The 17,468-nt window shown below is 55.3% G+C and overlaps 1 protein-coding gene and 1 long non-coding RNA gene across 2 annotated transcripts in view; one reads left to right on the top strand and one right to left on the bottom strand.

The window, feature by feature from the left end:
* Window positions 1-596: 596 nt before the first annotated feature.
* The window catches only part of CCDC40 (coiled-coil domain 40 molecular ruler complex subunit), a 38,327-nt gene continuing 21,455 nt past the window's right edge, over window positions 597-17,468 (bottom strand). Inside the window, exons 13-20 of the mRNA XM_019644517.1 lie at window positions 14,182-14,427; window positions 13,012-13,225; window positions 11,909-12,078; window positions 11,710-11,801; window positions 9,709-9,829; window positions 4,450-4,638; window positions 2,205-2,363; window positions 597-1,648 (exon numbers count right to left, since the gene is read on the bottom strand). Coding sequence (XP_019500062.1) covers window positions 1,400-1,648; window positions 2,205-2,363; window positions 4,450-4,638; window positions 9,709-9,829; window positions 11,710-11,801; window positions 11,909-12,078; window positions 13,012-13,225; window positions 14,182-14,427 — 1,440 coding nt within the window. The 3' untranslated portion in view covers window positions 597-1,399. The remainder of the gene's footprint in view (window positions 1,649-2,204; window positions 2,364-4,449; window positions 4,639-9,708; window positions 9,830-11,709; window positions 11,802-11,908; window positions 12,079-13,011; window positions 13,226-14,181; window positions 14,428-17,468) is intronic.
* Window positions 4,675-11,179, top strand: LOC109383772 (uncharacterized). Its single transcript, XR_002124295.1, has 3 exons — window positions 4,675-4,966; window positions 9,285-9,401; window positions 10,551-11,179. It is a non-coding gene; the product is annotated as an uncharacterized LOC109383772 (long non-coding RNA).

The raw sequence follows: 17,468 nt of genomic DNA, 5'->3' as shown, positions 1-17,468 counted from the left end.
CGCGCGGAGCGTCCTCGCGCTCCCGGCCTCCGGGACCCTGGGATGTGGGGCGGGGTCCGAGGAGCGCGCACCTTTCCTGGGACGTTCGCTCGGGGCAAAGGCGCTCCGATGCCGCGGCTTTGCCTTTTGGGGTCGGGGAGGGGCGACACCCACCGGTGAGCAGGCCCCCGCGGCTGTCGGGCTTCCTGGTAGCTTGCCAGGCCGCCCCAGGGGTACCCTCGCCCCCCTCTCCCCCCCTCCGCCCATCTAGCCTGCAAGGCGGGCACAGGCCGAGATAGCAAACGTTTGGAAGCAACTTGAGTTAAGTAACTTAAACTTATTAACTTATTCCTTAGAGGAAAACATTGTCATAACGCATAACATCGACTATTGTGAAAATGTTAGATGACATTTACAAGGAATTTTTCATACAACGGGGAAATGCGTGTGTTTAGATGAGCAAGGTTTTCGAAGCGAAACACAAAAGCTGAACACAGTGTGACGCTGCCAAGTGGAACGCGCGCCTGGGAGGACCTCTGGGTGGGGAGCCGACGGCTTCCCTGCTTTATAGTTTTTGTGTTTCTGAAATGTTTTAGAATAAACGCCTTTCTCCCATATTGAGAAAAAACAAAGTTTTATTTTCCTGCTGAAAAGTTTGCAAGTGAAATTGTTTTGTTGAACATTGTCCCTTTACCCTGCAGAGAAGCCACACAGTAACAGGTGCCACAGGAATCGGGGGTGAGGGGACACTCTGGTGACAGTGAAGGTGGGACAAGTGGGCAGACAGGGGACGTGGTCTCAGAATTTACCCACGGGCTCGGTCTTACTTCAGTTGTTCGGTCTCTGTAAGCACAGCCTGTGGGTTGTTCTCCTGCACGTTTGAGCTGGGAAGCTGGATTCAGCCCAGGCTGGCAGTGGGGGCAGGAGAAGGGACTCGGGTTTCCCGGGGTGGGAACAGGGAAAGCTGCGGGGGGAAGGTGGGCTGTGGGTTTTCAGACGCACCGAGGTGCTGAGGCCTGAGGGCCATCGTACCCCTGCTTTCTGTGGGTCCCTTTTTCTTTACTCACCCACAAGACTGAAATGATACCAGACACCGTCAGGAGGAAGCCCAGCTCCCTCCAGAGCGCTCTCACGTGCAGAAACAGGAGCCTCCACCAACCCAGCCACCATGAGAGCACGGATTTGCAAATGTAAGACCTGCTTAGATGCAACTGGAAACTCTAGGATTTGACTTGGTTTAAACAGCTGCATGGCTTTAAAAAATTCCTACAGTGCTGACCTGTCTATTTCTCCTAAGCAGTGCCATTCTGTGAGGGTGGACGTGGCTTTCAGGGACACAAGATCCTAAGTCCCTGGTAACACTCAGAACCCTGGTCTCTTCCACAGCGGCCAGCCTGGGCAGTCGCGGTCCGGGCGTTCTCTAGTAGGGCCTGGGCGACTCCAGCTTGTTGGCGATCGTCTCTCTGACCTTGAGCAGGGCCTCCTGGAACTGGGGGTACTCATCCTTCACATGGTCCAGGATGGTGCTGATGGCGGCCAGCCGGTCATCCAGGCGCCTGCGCTCTGCCAGCAGCGACTGCTTGGAGCGGAACAGAAACACGTACCTGCCGTCCTTCACAGCCTGCAGGTGCTTCAGGCGCGTCTGCAGGGCCACCAGCTCAGCGAGTTTCTTGGGTGGGATAAGAGACCCTGTGTCAGGCTGTGCAGATTCAAAAGAGGACACCCACCGGGCCCCCACGCAAACTCAGACGAGGAATGGCAAAGAGGAGAAGGGTGTAGGGAAGAAACGCCTGAGGCTCTGAGTCCACATGCAGGGGACCAGGCCGGGGCGGGGCTTTCTCCTGCATCCATCATCTAAGAGGCAGCTGACACGGGCCGTGTGTCAGGCCCGGACACGTCCCTTCATCATCTTCCCATCTCGGCAGATCAGGCCCAAACCCTGCAGTCCTGTTTGATCCCTTTCTTCTGCTCACACCACATCCAGGCTACCAGGAAATCCCCGGGGACAGTTATGACCCAGAGGATTCTATGTGCACCCTCGGACGGCTGCGCGCTAGCCCTTCTCGCCCCCCCCTCCCCCCCTCACTTCTTGGCTTATTCTCCTCCAGAGCATTTGTCCCCACCTGACACATGATATCTTTTCTTTTGTTCACCTGTCCCTCTGCCCCTGGAATGTGAGCTCCGGGAGGGCAGGGGTCCTTGTGGCCCTAGTGGGCCTTGTCTACCTGTCGCTTGAGGACCACCAGCTGGTCCACGTCGGCCTCGAGCGCCTCGGTGTGGGACTGCATGGCTGACAGCTGTGCCTGCTTCTCCAGGAGGGACTCACTCATGTGTTTTTGAGTTTCTTCCAGTTCCAAGATGGTGTTGCTGCTGTCCTCCGTGGCCTAGGGGATGGACAGGGTCAACCCGGGACCCTGTCTCCTGCTTATCCAGCGGACAGAGAGGACTCGGCCAGAAAACCCTGCCTGTGCACACCATCCAGGGATTCCCAGAGCGGGCGAAGCCAGTCCCTGTCCCTGGGAGCTGTGACCGGGGATGGGGGGGGGGGGCATGAGTCCCAGTGACACACCAGGGCCCAGCTAAACCCACTGCAGACTGCTCTCTGAAGGCAGGCGAGGCTTAGACAAAGGAGGGGTGCTGAGAGCCCTGGGGGTCCTCCTGCAGTGGCTCTGTCTGCACAGGCCAGGGACCAGGGGCAGCTCGGCAGCTGCATGCCAAGGGCAGGGAAGACGCCAGGGCTGGGGTCGGGGCCGGGCCGCGTGGGGGGCAGATGTGGGCTGGGGAGCGTGAGATAGAGGGGGTGGGAGTGGGGGTGACTGGCAGCGGTGGGGGGCCCACTGCAGAGTCACAGCGGGACCAGAGCTTCCGGTGGCATCTGCCGCCCGGAGCAGGAGGGACAAGGCCGGGCTGCATCACCGTGAGGTTGGGGGACCGGACAAATTCAGGGGAAACAGGCAATGAAGAGGAAGAAAAGCCTGGTAGCATTTGGCAGCTGGTGGCTGTGGTGGACGATTGAAACAGGAGACAAAAGTGACCCTCAGGGTGTGGCTGAGGGCAGGGGACAATGTATGGTAGGGCTGGCAGGGGTGACAGAAAGGGCCGGTTAGTGCACAAAAGTGGAGGTCACATTGGGTGTGGTGTGTGGCAGTGTGTGTGGCAGGAGGACTTGGGTACAACCGTCCCATTGCTGGGAGCAGCACAGAGGTGCAGGAGGGAGGCAGAGAGGGGTCCTGGTGAGACCCTCTGTGGTGAGGTGCTGCGAGGAGCACCGGGGAGCTGGGAGGGGTGGAGAGGAGCAGACATCAGGAGTGGCCAATGTGGCAGAGACGATCAGCCGACAAGGACCCAGAAGAGGCCATTCTGCCACCTCCGGTAACTTCCAAACTAGCAGCTGGCTCACGGCTGTCACTTGTGGCTGACCTAACCCTACTGGGGCTAGTCCAGCACCCTCCATTCCACCCCCCGGATGACTCCACGAGGCGAGGACCCACTGCACGGGTCAGTAAGCCGAGACACAGAGAGGTCAGACAACACGCCTCCGCCATGAGTGGGAGAGCTGGCTGGAACCCCACGCGGGGCCCTGAGGCCAGCTTCTGTCACGTAACCCTTGGCCTAGCCGGGGACAGGGGAGCACAGTTACTGCTCATATTTCTGCCTGGCAGACGAGGGAATGCAGGCTCGGGAAGGTTCCACACACACCCAAGGCCACACAGCCGGTCCACGGGGGCCGAGGGGAGTCTGAGCCCAGAGCCCGGCCTGGCGATTGCTCAGGGAGTGGGCACTGGGGTGGCACCGGCTGGTCCCCTCCCAGGGCAGGGCACACACCACATGCTTGGTCGATGTAACCTGGACTCAAGTGGCTGTCCTCCACGTCCCCACTCGGCGTCAGTGCCGTGCAGGCTCACGCCCTTCCCCAACTCTCCTTGCCTGTCTCATGGCATTTCCCACAAGCAGAAAGGGGCTGACAGACAGCCGCCTCCAGCCCAAAGCGCACCCTCCAGCCTGTTAAACCCAAGAAACGCCCTATCGTGGCAGAGAGTAGGATCCTGGGGAAGCAGCCACTGACCTCGAGGGCACTCTGGGTCATGGGGCTCAGGCTCAGAGGATGCAGTGGCTTTTGTCCCCAGTGCAGGAGAAGGCTGGTTCCAAAGCCGGCTCCTTCCGTCCCCTCCTCAGCCCCCCACTGTCACTTCTCTGTCTCGTAAAACAGCCGGACACAGCAGCTCTGACTGCAGCTCCGGGAATGAGGCAGAAGAAGAGGCGGTGGTGATGTGCACGGGCCGGGGAGGGCCCACTGAGAAGCCAGCTGGAAGGATAGAGCGAAATCACAGCCCAGGTGGGGGCGGGTATATCAGGACAGCCCTGGCCAGTGACGCCTGCTAGTGAGCCGACCACGTGCGAGGGGGACAGGCAGGCACCGGCCTGTGGACATGCGGTCCTTGTCACGTCCTTGTCACATGGCTCCCCTACCTTGTGGAGGTCGCTGATCTTTCGCCGAAGCTCTGTCTGCTTGTGGTGGAAGTCTGTCCGGGTGAGCAGCTTCTTGTCCATCTTGCTCTGGCCCTCGACCCGGGTCGAGATGGTCTCCCTGCGGGCGACGGCCAGCTCCATGTCTCGGATCAGCTTCTCCTGCTGCTTCAGCAGCTGCCCGTGCTTGACCTGTGTGCACAGCGAAGGGCCCGGGTGGGAGGCCAGCCCACCTCCCACTCCACCCCACAGAACCAGCAGGGAACCCACGAGAGTGACACAGCCAGAGGACAAAGGCTCTGCAGCCATCGTCAATGCGTCAGAATGAGCTTAAGGTCCACACAGACAAGGAGCAGGCGAAGAGGGCAACGCTGAGAAACGGTCAGAGGCCCGGGGAGGTCGGGAGACAGGAGGACCACAGGTGGCCCAGGAGTGGCTCCTGGAGCACAAAAGGGACCTCAGCCCCAAAAGGGTGAAATCTGGCTAGAGCTCGTAGTTCAGTTAATCGCATTGGCCCAAGGTTAGTTTCTCAGCTGGGACACACACCGCGGCTTTGGGGGATGGTGGATACTGTGAAGGGTCTGTGGGCCTGAGCTGGGGCGGGTTATACTGACAGGTTGACTGGGGGCGCGAGGGGCCTTTCCGGGGTGGCAGAAGTGTTCTGCGTCTCGGTTGTGGTGATGGCTGCATATGTGTGGGTACGTCAAAACTCAGTGAACTGGGCGTTTAAAATAAGGATGTTACTGTATGTCAGTTATGCCTGAGTAGTTGATTTAGAATTTTAAAACAGGGTAAATGGGCAAGAATTCCCAAATTAAGAATGGTGGTGGAGGAAGACCCATCACACCTGGTTTAGAAGGGACCACAGAGGAGCCGGCCGCGTGGCGCGTTGGTTAGGAGTTGGTTTGACACACCAGCTCTGAGCAGCTGGGCCGCGGTTTGGATCCCACATGAGGGCCAGTGACGCTGAACCCTCTACAGCTAAGATGCTGAACAACAGCTCGACCTGGAGCTGGGCTGCCGTGAGTCGCCAGCGACAGCGTAGGCTGCAGCGGGGCTGCAGTGGGCTGCCATAAGCTATTGCGAGTGGCTGGCAGCCGGCATGAGCGACCAAGAGCTGCCATGAGCGGCTGTCCAATGGCCAGCAACTGACTACCTCACCCAGGAAAAGTGCAATGATAATGCCAACATGGGCCAGTGAAGTGACATCCTCCGCAACTAGACTGAAGAACAAAGGGACAGCAACTTGTCTGTTCCCCTCCCACAAATCCCCAATAAAATCTTTAAATAAGTAAATAAAAAATAAATAAATAAAAGGGACCACAGAGTGATGATAACCACATGCTCTGCACCAGCAAAGCCTTGTCCAAGTGGCTGTCACAGCAGAGTAGGGAGGGTGGGGCCAACTCACGCTGGGGGCTGCTGTGGTCCACATGGCCCCCGATTCAGTGACAAAAGCACCGATGATCTAATACAGGCTGCTGGCAATACTCACTCCCCAGCTGAGAGAAAATGCAGGTGGACCGCCCACTTCACACCATCACCAAAAATACATTCCAGATGGACTCAAGATCTAACTATGTGCAAACCATTGAAAACAACTTAGGAATATATTTGTGTAACTTCAGGCCGGGGGGGACCTTCTTAAGCCATATAGGAAACCCAGAAGCCATACAGAAAAAGACCGATATGTTATCCAACAGAAACCTGAAGAATATTCTGAGTGGGGAAAGAAACACAGAGCAAGAAAGCCAAAAAAACGGGATAATTGGAACAGGTATTAAAGATGGGGTTTAGTACCCCAATATCCAAAGAGCTCCTGAAAATTGTTAAGAAATAGGAAATAGAGGGCCGGCCGAGTGGCTCAGTTGGTTAAGAGCTCACTCAAGAGTGTGAGCTCTAGGCAACAGGGTCGCCGGTTCGATTTGCGACCTGAGTTGCCACTGAGCTGCCAACAGGTGACAGGATGGCTCAGTTAAAAAAAAAAAAAAGAAATAGGAAATAGCCTGATAAGAAACTGACAAAATGCTAACAGCCACACAACACACACTCACACACAGAGGCACCCACACACACTCATGCACACTCACACATGCACACACACACGGGCACACTCACACACTCACGCACCCTCATGCACACACACACACACACACACACACACACGTACACTCACACACACACGGGAAAAGGTCTATGCCCAATGCCTCCCGGTGAGCCAGCAGCACAAATCCACACAACATCAAGAACCCCTCTTCGCACAGCGGATTACCAAATATTATAAAGACTGATAAATGAGAGAGGCAAAATTGCAGAAACAGTCAATGTACAAAAGTCAACAGTATTTCTGTATAGTAACAATGAGCACTTGAATATTGAAAAATTTAAAAAATATCCTTTACAATAACACCAGAAAATGTGAAATACTTAGGTATAAATCTAATAAAATATGCACAAGACCAGATGCCCATGCGCTGGAAAACTCAACACTGTCACGATGTCGGTTCCCTCTAAACTGCCCTGTGGATTCTATGCAATCCCAGTCACGATCCCAGCAGGAATTCTGGTAGAAACCAACGAGCCGATCCTCAAATTTGTATGGGAAGGCCATAAATATAGACTAGACAAAACAGTTTTGAAAAGGTGGAAGGAACAAAGTTGGAAGAATATGTCAGTATAGAGGTACAGAAATCCATACTGTGCAGAATTTGTGAAAGGACAGGCTCGCAGATCCGTGGAAAACAGCAGAGAACCCAGAAAATATGCATGTATTTCGACGAGGGTGAGAAGTCACTCTGCGGAGAAGGGACAATCTTTTCCACAAATGGTCTGAAACAATGGGACGTGTAAATGCAAAAAATCAACCTCGAGCCACAGCTTGCACCATATACAAAAATCAACTTCAAATAGATCCTAGATCTTAATGGAAAGCCTAAACGCAGGAAGCTTCCAGAAGAAAACGTAAGAGAAAATCTCTGTGACCTTGGGCTAAGCAAAGACTTCTTAGACGCACGAGCAGACTGATCCATTAAAGGACAGACGGATGCACTAGGGTAAGTGAGAAAAGCCAGGCGCAAATGCTTCTTGCTGCATGATGGATTTACGTGACGTTCTGGAAAAGCCCAAACTGCGGGAACGGATGGATCTGTGGTTGTCAGGGACTGGGCAGGGGGAGGGTCAAGTACAGGGGGCACTAGGGGATTTGAGGACGGTGGAAATAGGTTACATGATTGTATGCCTTCGTCAAAACTCAGCGCTGTATGCTACAAAGGGTGAGCTTTTGCTCAATCCAATGCCTCAATTAAAATTACTGGCAGACTGAACACACCCACAACTGCCGAGGCTGTAGGGACACGGCCATTCTCAAGTACTTTTTTTTTTTTAAGGATTTTATTGGGGATTGGGGGGAGGGGAACAGCACTGGAGAATTCGGGGAAGGGGAACAGACAAGTTGCTGTTGTTTTGTTCTTCAGTCTAGTTGTGGAGGACGTCGCTTCACTGGCCCATGTTGGCACCATCATTGCGCTCTTCCTGGGCGAGGCACATCAGTCGCTGGCCTCTGGACAGCTGCTCACGGCGGCTGCTGGCCGCTCACGCTGGCTGCCAGCTACACACGGTAGCTTATGGCAACCCACTGCAGCAGGGACTGCAGCCTACACTGTCACCGGCAACCCACGGCAGCCCAGCTCCAGGTAGAGCTGTTGTTCAGCATCTTAGCTGTAGAGGGCAGTGTCACTGGCCCTCTGGCATCCCAAGCCAGTTCTTAACCACCGTGCCACTCAGCCGGTCCCTTAAGTACTTTTCAGAAAAGTAATCTGTGTGGTCAAAAACTCTTTGACCCAATAATCCTACTTTGGGGGATCTAGCCTATAGAAAACAAATGAAAACCAGTAAGTGCAGTAGTAGGTGTCGCTTTCTGAGGTTTCAGTTACCCACAGTCAACCATGGTCCGAAAACATTAAACGGAAAACTCCAGAAATAAATAATTCACAAGTTTTAAATTGTTCACCGTCTTGCTCTGTCCTGCCCCATTCGTGACTCATCCCTTTGTCCTGAGTCTCCACGCTGCAGACACCCCCACCCGCTCCTCACTTAGTAGCCGTCTCAGTGACTAGGTCCACAGTTGAGGGGTCTCAGCGCTTGTGTTCAAGTCACCCTTAGTTTACTTAATGGCCCCAAAGTGCAGGAGTAGTGAGGGTGGCAATTCAGATATGCCAAGGAGAATCTGTAAAGTGATTCCTTTACGTGAAAAGGTATGCATGTATAGGAAAAAGCATAGTATGTACAGAGTTCGTTACTATCCGCGGTTTCAGGCATCCACTGGGGTTCTTAGAATATATCCCTGCAGATAAGGGGGGGCTGCTGTAAGGATATTATTATAACATTATGTACAGTGACAAGACAACAACAACCTGGAAACAGTCTGAGTTTTCATCAACCTGTTTCAATAAATTATATGTCTGTAGTATATTCTATTAACTGTTAAAGAATGGGTTAGTGCCACATTGTTTTTTAAAAATAAGCGGCTGAGCTATAGATACAGATCCTACTTTTGTTAAGGAACAAACAGAACTAGTGGGAGGGGGGCGGCAGCCCCTGTCCGTGCGTGTGGGACCTCTGTGCTGGGCACTGACCTGCTGCAGCGACATCCGTGGCTTCTGTGGTTTGAAAAGTCAATCAAATGAGGGTGTTTTGGTTTTTTTTAAAGCTTCAAATGCATGTGCAGTTGATCAGAATTCCTCTGAACTCAACAGCCAGAGGGATTATTATCAAAAGCAGCTCTGTGAAAGTGATGTCACATTTATTTTTATTGCCTGCTCTTATTTGTATCCTTAAAGCCTTGAACCTTTGGCTTGGTGACAGCTCGTGATGAAATCACCAGCCGTTTTAAGGTCATGAAATCCAGCTAAAGACGAGAGTGGGAGGAGTCACGTGAAGGCTCCCCCAGGGAAGAGGTGGGTGTGCTCTTTGGACGCTTTCACCGAGGGGGACTCTCTTTGGTCCAACAGTGGGGCACATCTAACTAGCGCGTTGTCACATTTGGGAGCCAGCATTTTAAAATATCATGGGGCTGTGCGTCCGTATTGCTGTGTGATAATCTCAGTGCAGGAGGAACGAAAGTGAACAGACCCTGACCTAAGGTTGGAAAGGGGGACAGTGTGTTTCGCTTGAGTGTGGGGTGCCGACTGCTGTGCTGAGGCGGCTTCCTCCCCATCCCCAGGCCCTCCCCCTTTGCCCTCCCCCCCCTTACCTCCCACCTACCTTCATCCTGTGGATCTCGGTCTTCATGGCTTGGATCTCCGTCTGGCCGGGGTCGGAATCCACTGAGGCGCGCATCTCTTTGGCCAGTTGGATTTTTTTCTCCCAAAGCATGATCTGGTGTCTTTAAAAGTAGGAGAGGCTTGTGTAAGAGATTTCTTTCCGAATCTTCACTGAGCTCATGCCCTAAGGACGGGGCCGTAGTGGTTTTTATGGAGGTGGAGGATGAATTTACCATCCAGCCATCCCTCCCTTCCTCCTCCATCTCCCCTCTGTGCCTTAGAGGCCATGGTCCCCAAATACAGAGCTCAGGGACGACAGGCAGCCTGCTCCTGAAGGGGGGCCCACCGGGGACCTCTCCCGTCCACAGCGCTCAGTGTGGGATGGGGCCCACAGCCTGGACTTGATAGGCACCCCAATCAGGGAAGGCCCACCTACTGGCCTCTTGGGCAGGGAGAGGCATCTGGTTTGCTAGGGACTGAGGGAGCCAAGCGTGGCAGGAGGGATCTGGGCCCACGGGCACCGTCAGCCCAGACCAGCTGCCAGTGTCTGCCTCTCCAGCCTGAACATGGTGGCCACAGCCACAGGTGGCTATGGAGCACTTGAACTTGGGTGAGTCCGAACTGAGACGTAACATGAGTATAAAATGCACAGCAGATTTCAAAGACTGGGGCACAGGAAAAAAGAATGTAAAATGCAAACTCCCGTGTCCATCCATAAAGTTTTATTGGCACAAGCCACCCCCATTTGTTGATGTATTGTTTATGGCTGCGTATGAGCTGTGGCTTCCACAGAAGCCCTGAGGCTTGAAAAGCCGAAAATATTTACTATCCGGCTCTTTACAGGAAAATTTTCCAGCCCTTGAAGCAGACAAACCTGTGGCATAAATAGAGACAGAGAGAGATTGGGACAACGGGACACGTAACTTCAGGAGAAGCTGCGAAGAGTCAACACGAAGGACAGAAGTTGCCATGAGAAGAAGTAAAAAGCCTGGATAGACCGATGGCCTAAAAGCTATTAAAATGTGAGCAAAGGCATACGGCCCTGGCTGTGACCTATGTGTCCCACCCCCCAGCTGACATGTTGGAGTCCTAACCCCCAATACGATGGCATCAGGACGCGGAGACTTTGGGGTGATTAGGTCACAAGTGCGGGGCCCTCACAGTGGGATTAGTGCCCTCGTAAAAGGGACCCCACACAGCTCCCTTGCCCTTTCCCCCAAGTGAGGACGCAGGGAGATGCCTGCGACCCAGCAGAGGGCCCTCAGCGGACCGTGCCGGCCCCCTCATCTCGGACTTCCAGCCCCCAGAACTGTGAGCGGTAAAATCCTGCTGTCTGTGAGCACCTGGTTTGTGGGGCTGTGTAACAGCAGCCCCCAAAGAACTAAGACCCCCTCCAGAAGCATCGGCCCCGGCTGGTTCTGTCACACTACAAGGAGGGGTGATGCCGTCGGTACTCAGCCCCTCCAGAGAGCTGCCCACCAGCTCGGGTGCCCCCACACGGCACCCATGTGGCAGCCGTCCCTACTGGAAATGTACATCCACGCGTAGCGACGTGAATGATAGCCACAGAGATGCGTAGGACGGCTCCAAAGGGGAACGCAAACAACAACCCCATTTTTGTTTAAAATAAAAAAAAACAAGAAAGACACTCAGTGGTTTTCTGGCAACGGAAGAGAGTTGGAACTATCTGTGGTTTTCCCTTCCTACTTCACATGTGTTGTTATAGTTTAAGATGTTTACAGCTGGGCATGGCTTGCCTTTATAATCGGACACCATAAAAATAGTATAATTTTTTAAAAGCCTATTCCAAAGAAAGCTGCTCTATTTCCAGCGATAACTGGTCTGGCAAGGGGGCTGCCGCGAGGGCGGGAGACCAGAGCCAGTGGTGCCGTCCAGCTGTGTCTGGGGTCCGCTGGCTGGGGAGGAGTGACATGGACCCCGGGGGCTGTGCGGAGGCAGCCGCAGGACGGCCGCGGTCAGTGCACGCGACACGGACACTCACTCCGCCTCCACCAGGCTGTTGAGGACGGATGCCTTCTCCTCGGTCAGCTGTTCCAGCTTCTCCTGCATCTCGATGGTCTCCCTCTCGGAGGCCTGTGTGGGGCGAGGGGCGCGGACGGCTGTGCGGGGGACGCTGGGGGACACGGTGCCCATGCCAATGTCCTCCATCAGCCCGTGCCCGCGGGGACAGGGGCACTGACCTTGAGCGAGCGCACGAACTCATTCTCGGTCACCAGGTTGTCCTGCTGCAGGTCCTCGGAGCTGCTGCGGTTCTTGCTCAGCAGCACGTTGAGCTTCTTCAGGTCCTTGTCCAGGTCCTTCATGTGACGCTCAATGTCCGTCCGCTCCTTCCTCTCCTGATCGACCTTCTCTGTGGCAGAGAGCAGGGATGAGGGAGCAGCCCCGGAGGGTCAATTCCCAGAGTAGGGAGCGGGCTCCGGCTCGCCTCAAAGCTCCCCCACTACCCCAGCTGTCCTCTGGGAACCCCCACCCAAATCACGTCCCTCCTGGGCCAGGGGAGAAGGAAGGGGTCCCTTCGCGGTGCTTGGTTTCCAAAGCCTGGCTCTTGGAGGAACTGAAAGGACCAGGGCCTGGACAGCCAGCATGTGGGAGAAGCACGCTGTTGGAGGACAAGCTCCCCTCCCGCAGGACACGCAGGCTCCTTGCAGGGCAGGCATGTGGTTTGCTCGGACACTGAGCCTCCAGGAGAGCAGGCCCTGCCCCCCCATGCCGCTCCTGCCAAGCTCAGCGCAGGAGCGGAAAACAGTGACCCCAGTCTCTAACAGGCGGGTTTGGATGCACCAAGGGCAGGACCGCAGGAAAGAAATGGGGTGTGATGTGTCCAAGGGGAGTGGGTCCAGACCAGCAGGCAGCATCTCCTGAGGGGCCACGTGGCCAGGCTGACCTGTGTGGATCTTGGGTCAGAGACCAGGCAGGACAGTTTTCTAAGTTCAGCTGAAGAGGAAGAAAAAAATCTCTTCCTGAAGCCCTGAGTTTGGGGCCCGAGGACCCACATCTCGCTGAGTATCAGAGGTTTCAGCTGAGCCTCCCTCCCTTGGGTTTGGGGGTGCTTCTCCATGTCCCGCTCTGTGGCAGTGCCCCGAAGTCCGTGAGCTTCCCAAACTCAGTACATTTTGTCAACACTCCCGTTGGGAGTGCGACCTGGGCGGCCGGTCAGGGCAACCGTGGATATTCACGACCTGTGCTGTGAACGTTGCCGTGGTCCGCGTTGAAGGCTTCGTGAAAACCAGCGGCGCCCACCGGGCAGACCCCGCCCCGCGGACCCCTCCCCCCGGGCACTTACTCTCTATCCGCAGCTTCTTCTGCTCCAGGATGTGCACCTCCTTCTTGAACATGTGCGTGGAGGCCAGCTGCTCTTCACGCTGCCGCGTGGCCTGCACCATCTCCTGCTGCAGGCGGAGCCAGCTCACCTGGGCCTTCGTCGCGCTGGTGCTGTGCTCGTCTATCTGCTTGCTCAGCCTCTTGATTTCAAGCTCCAGGGGCCCCAACTCTTCCCCCTGAAAGGGAAATTCGCCAAGAAGCAAAATGGGCCCTGTTGTCAAAGGCCTGCTTTCTGGGTGGGCTGCAGAGGGCCGGGGCCCCCAAGGTTCTGCGTATCTGCACCATGGTTGAGGGGTACTTTCTCAAGGGGCCATGGCCCTGTCCTGGAGTGCCCTCCTGAGGGCCCAGGCCACATGCCCTGACCCACTGTGGGAGATATGGGTCTCAGGGCGTCTGCAGTCCCCCTGCCTCCACTGTGACCCTGCCCCTGTAGCAGGGGCAGGGTCTGCGGGACCTCCTTGACCCAAAGGGGCTTTGGGAGTTGTTTTTTAACAGCAGACTGTCACAAGTCAGGGACTTTAATCCCTTAGATTCCATTGGGTGTGGCTTAGAGAGGCCCTTGGGTGCGTGGGACCCACCTAAGAGCTCACCGCATCCTACTCCGGGGCCTGAAGTCCATGGGGTCCTCAGGTGAGGGGGCACCTAGATAACCTATAGGACTCCAAGCCTCACACTCACCAGACCACTTCACTTAGAGCTGTGGTCAGCAGTGATCAGCGGGTCCAGTCCTGCCCACTGTCTGTCTTTGTATGGCCCGTGAGCCATCCCAAGAAAATTAAAAAAAGATGATGATTTCATGCCAGGTGAAAGTAATATAGATTTCAGATCTCAGTGGCCATAGGTAAGGAACTATTGGACACGGCCACACCCATCCGTCTATCCAGTGGCTCCTCTGTCCCCACAATGCAGGGGCAAGTGGTCGCGGCAGGGACCACCTGGCCTGAACCACCTGAAGTATTTTCTCTCAGGCCTTCAACTTTCTGGACGCTGACGTAGGGCATCCTGCTCTTCCACGTGGGTGGGGCAGGCGGGACTGAGTCCCACGTGGGTTCATTTCTAACCCTAAGAAGTTCCTGAAACAGCCAGGTGCCAATACCAGCCAGAGGTGGCGCCCCCAGGCCCGGGGCCTCACCCCCAGCTCAGAAAGCATCTGCTCCAGCTGCTTATTGAAGAAGTTGATGAGGCCTTGCTTTCTCTCAATCAGGACCGTGCGCCTGGAGATCTCATTTTCGCTGCTGGTGATGAGGTCGTTGACCTTTTGCACTTCCTTGTCCAGCTCGGCCAGCGTCTTCTGATGCATGTCCAGCCTGCAGGCGGTGTTCGTGATGTCCAGGGTGGTCTGAGCGATGTCCCCGTTGATTTTGGAGAGATGCGTCACCTGCATTAGCAAAAGGAAGCATGCCTGAACGTTTTCTTTTTTCTGGGAGGCTCCAAATGGGCCGGCTGGCCCGCCCACCATGTCCTGGGCGATTTGGACATCTGTCAGGAGAAATTCCGCCACATAATCGGGGGAGCCGGAAGCTGGTTTTCTTCCATCTCAAGGACCTGTCAAAGGACCCACTTGTTGGAATCCTTATGCGATTTCTCACAAAAAAAGAAAGATAACATTATGGTTCCTTCTTATTAAACCAACAGTAATATACATTGTGGGGAAATGTGAAAATGCAGATGAGGAAAGAGGAGAGCATTTTAATGCCCCGTAACCGTCATACAGTTAGTTAGCCACCACCACTACCCGGAATCTGCGCTTCCTCCCAGTCTTTATATGTAACCCCACATGCCCCCCAAAGACAAACACAGGATCACACTCTACACATGGGTTTGTAAGCCGCTTTTTAACTCGATAAGTCGTGTCTGATATTCTCACGTCGTAGCATTTTTGGCTGTGTCTTGCCCCATCCTGTTTGTAAGGTAGTCTAGGAAGCGAGTCACTGCTCTCCGCAGGCATTCCTCCATCCGTTCGACAACTATTAACTGATCATCGCAATCAGAGCAGCAACGAGAGAAGAAAACCAAGATGCCTGCCCTCTCTGTCTGAAATGTTATCAACAGGCCCAGTCTAAATAACCCTGTAACACACACTGAACGACTTCTAGCTTGGGTTTGTCGGACAAATGTGCTTACATTTTACTGAAAAGCTGGACACAGTCCTGCAATGCAAGAACCCTACTGTGGGGTGTTGTCCACCACCCAGCCGGAGGTATGTGACCCGGTGCTTTCGCCAACCCTGGGTTCTGGGGCGGGGCTTCGGCTGAGGGCACACAGGGCCGGCCCACTGTCCTCAGGGTCCCACCAACCTGCCCCACCTCATCTGTCAGCTCTCAGATAACAGATGCACTCGGACCCCTTCCTGCAACACAGGGTTTATCACAAGGGTATTTGTCAGGCAGGGCAGTGGCGGCAGTCGCAGCCCCTCAGGCACAATGGGGACAGGTTTTTCCCTGGGGCCATGGCTCTGCCCTGACCCTACCAGCCAGCCCTGCATCCATCACTGCCCACATGGGCTCTCTCACCGCAGTGGCTCTCACCAACTCCCAGCCCTCCAGGGTCATCTCGGCTCCTCCCGCATGACCCTGGCTGGCTCTGACTCTGAGCGGCCACCATGGGTGACTTTCCAGGACACCCAGCATTCCTAGGTTTTAAAGTCAGACCCTGCCTCCCAGAGCAGAGCATGCTTGGGCTCCCCGGCCCTCTGAGCTCTGACTACGCCACCCACCCCTTTCTTGCCAAGATCGTCTGAGATCACCAGGCCACTCCGGGGCCTTCATGGGGGCCCTGCCTTCCTCCACCCCAGTGCTCGCCACCCTGTAGGGGCTTCAGTTCCTAAGTCCCCTTTCGGTCACCAGCCAGAACACCCCCACCGCCCCCCTGCTCCTGGGCTGTTTGTTCTCCTTGCTAACACCACCCTGGCCTCCTCCCAGGACGTCAGTGCCGCTCCTGAATTAACTGTCTAGACCCCACCATTGACCCGTGTCCGCCTTTCCTCTGGCCCCAGCTCCAGGTGGTTCCGTCCGTCCACAATCTCTGCTCCTCATCCCAGATATGCCCCACCCACCTGTCCCAGCCCCCAGGGTTCTGAGCAGATGGGGAAAGCGTCCCCTGTCCAGAGCTCCGCTTGTGCAATTGGAATAGACCAACATTGGTCCAGGGCTCTTTACTGCCCTCGACTGGACACTGACGGTAGTACATGTGTGACCTGCGTGGGTAGGGCTGGGGTCTTGGCGGCCTGGGGACTCATCTTCACAGGTTACTTCCCGCCCACCACACGCCTTAGCTTCTCCAGTACATCCCAGGACCCCTCCTTTTGCTCCCGGACGGTGGTCTCACTCCCACTTCCCAGAGAACACACCAGCGGGACTCCCCCAGTGTCAGCCAGGGCGTCCCCAGATCCACTTCGGTGCAGTCTTGGTTCCAGCCCTGGTCCCCCACTTCCTTGGCACAACCAGCTGCCCTCCCCGGTGTCTGGGAGGGGTGAGGCGTCCACAGGCGGCTACCAGGTAGATAGAGGCCCTGCCCTCCTGGGAGGACAGGTTAGCCTCACCAGCTGGGTGGCAGGTCACTTTAGCTCAGCTGGGCCTCCTCCTGACCAGTACCCACCATAACAACAATGATGACGGTTGACATTTAGGGAGCGCTGCCTCTGGCCCTCCCCAGACATTTTGCTCAAATTTTAACAAACGCTTAGATGTAATCCTCCGACACCTATGAGGCGTCTCGTACCCGGGGAGAGAGTGAAGGCAGAGGCCGAGGATCACACAGGAGCAGGGCCCTTAACCACTGGGGCACCTCCGCCCAAGGCGCCCCCTCACCTCCCACTCCTCAGAAGGGCCTGGGCTGGAGTCACACGGGTGGAGCGCCCTGGTGGGGCTGAAAAGCCAGGAGATACGTTCATGTGGCTGCTACATGAATCCAGAGATTGGATGGGACCTGCCTCTCCTCCTGAGACCTAGAGGGGTGTTCCCTGCCTGGTGCAGGCTGCGGTGGCCTCTGTGGGGTTCAAGGGGGCCGCCAAGGGAGGGGACCCCAGCGGGGGTCACACCAGTGGGGGAAGAGGCAAAGGGGAAGCAATTTAAGTCATGAATTGCTTTTCCAAGGACACAGGGACCCCAGGCCACAGCGCAGAGTGAAGAAAGACCCCTGGGAGAGCAAAGGACCATTTAAAATGCTCCTGCCCTGGACCCAGGGTTTCTCTCCAGCAAGCCCTCCTCAGACGTGTGGACAAGGATTTACGGGCACGTGCAGGGCTGAGTTGTTTCTAATATTTTGAGCCTAGCAGCAGCCTGAGGTGTCTAAGTAGAGAACTGTTAGCAAAACATACATTCGTATGATGAAATGCGGTACAGAAAGAAAAATGTAGGTTTTCAAAGAATATTTAAGGAAAACGTTATGTTGAGTATGGTCAATAAAGTAAAATAAACA

The sequence above is a fragment of the Hipposideros armiger genome, unplaced genomic scaffold (assembly GCF_001890085.2).
Source record: "Hipposideros armiger isolate ML-2016 unplaced genomic scaffold, ASM189008v1 scaffold_87, whole genome shotgun sequence".
Lineage (NCBI taxonomy): Eukaryota > Metazoa > Chordata > Mammalia > Chiroptera > Hipposideridae > Hipposideros > Hipposideros armiger.
This window is presented reverse-complemented; position numbering and strand designations above follow the sequence as displayed.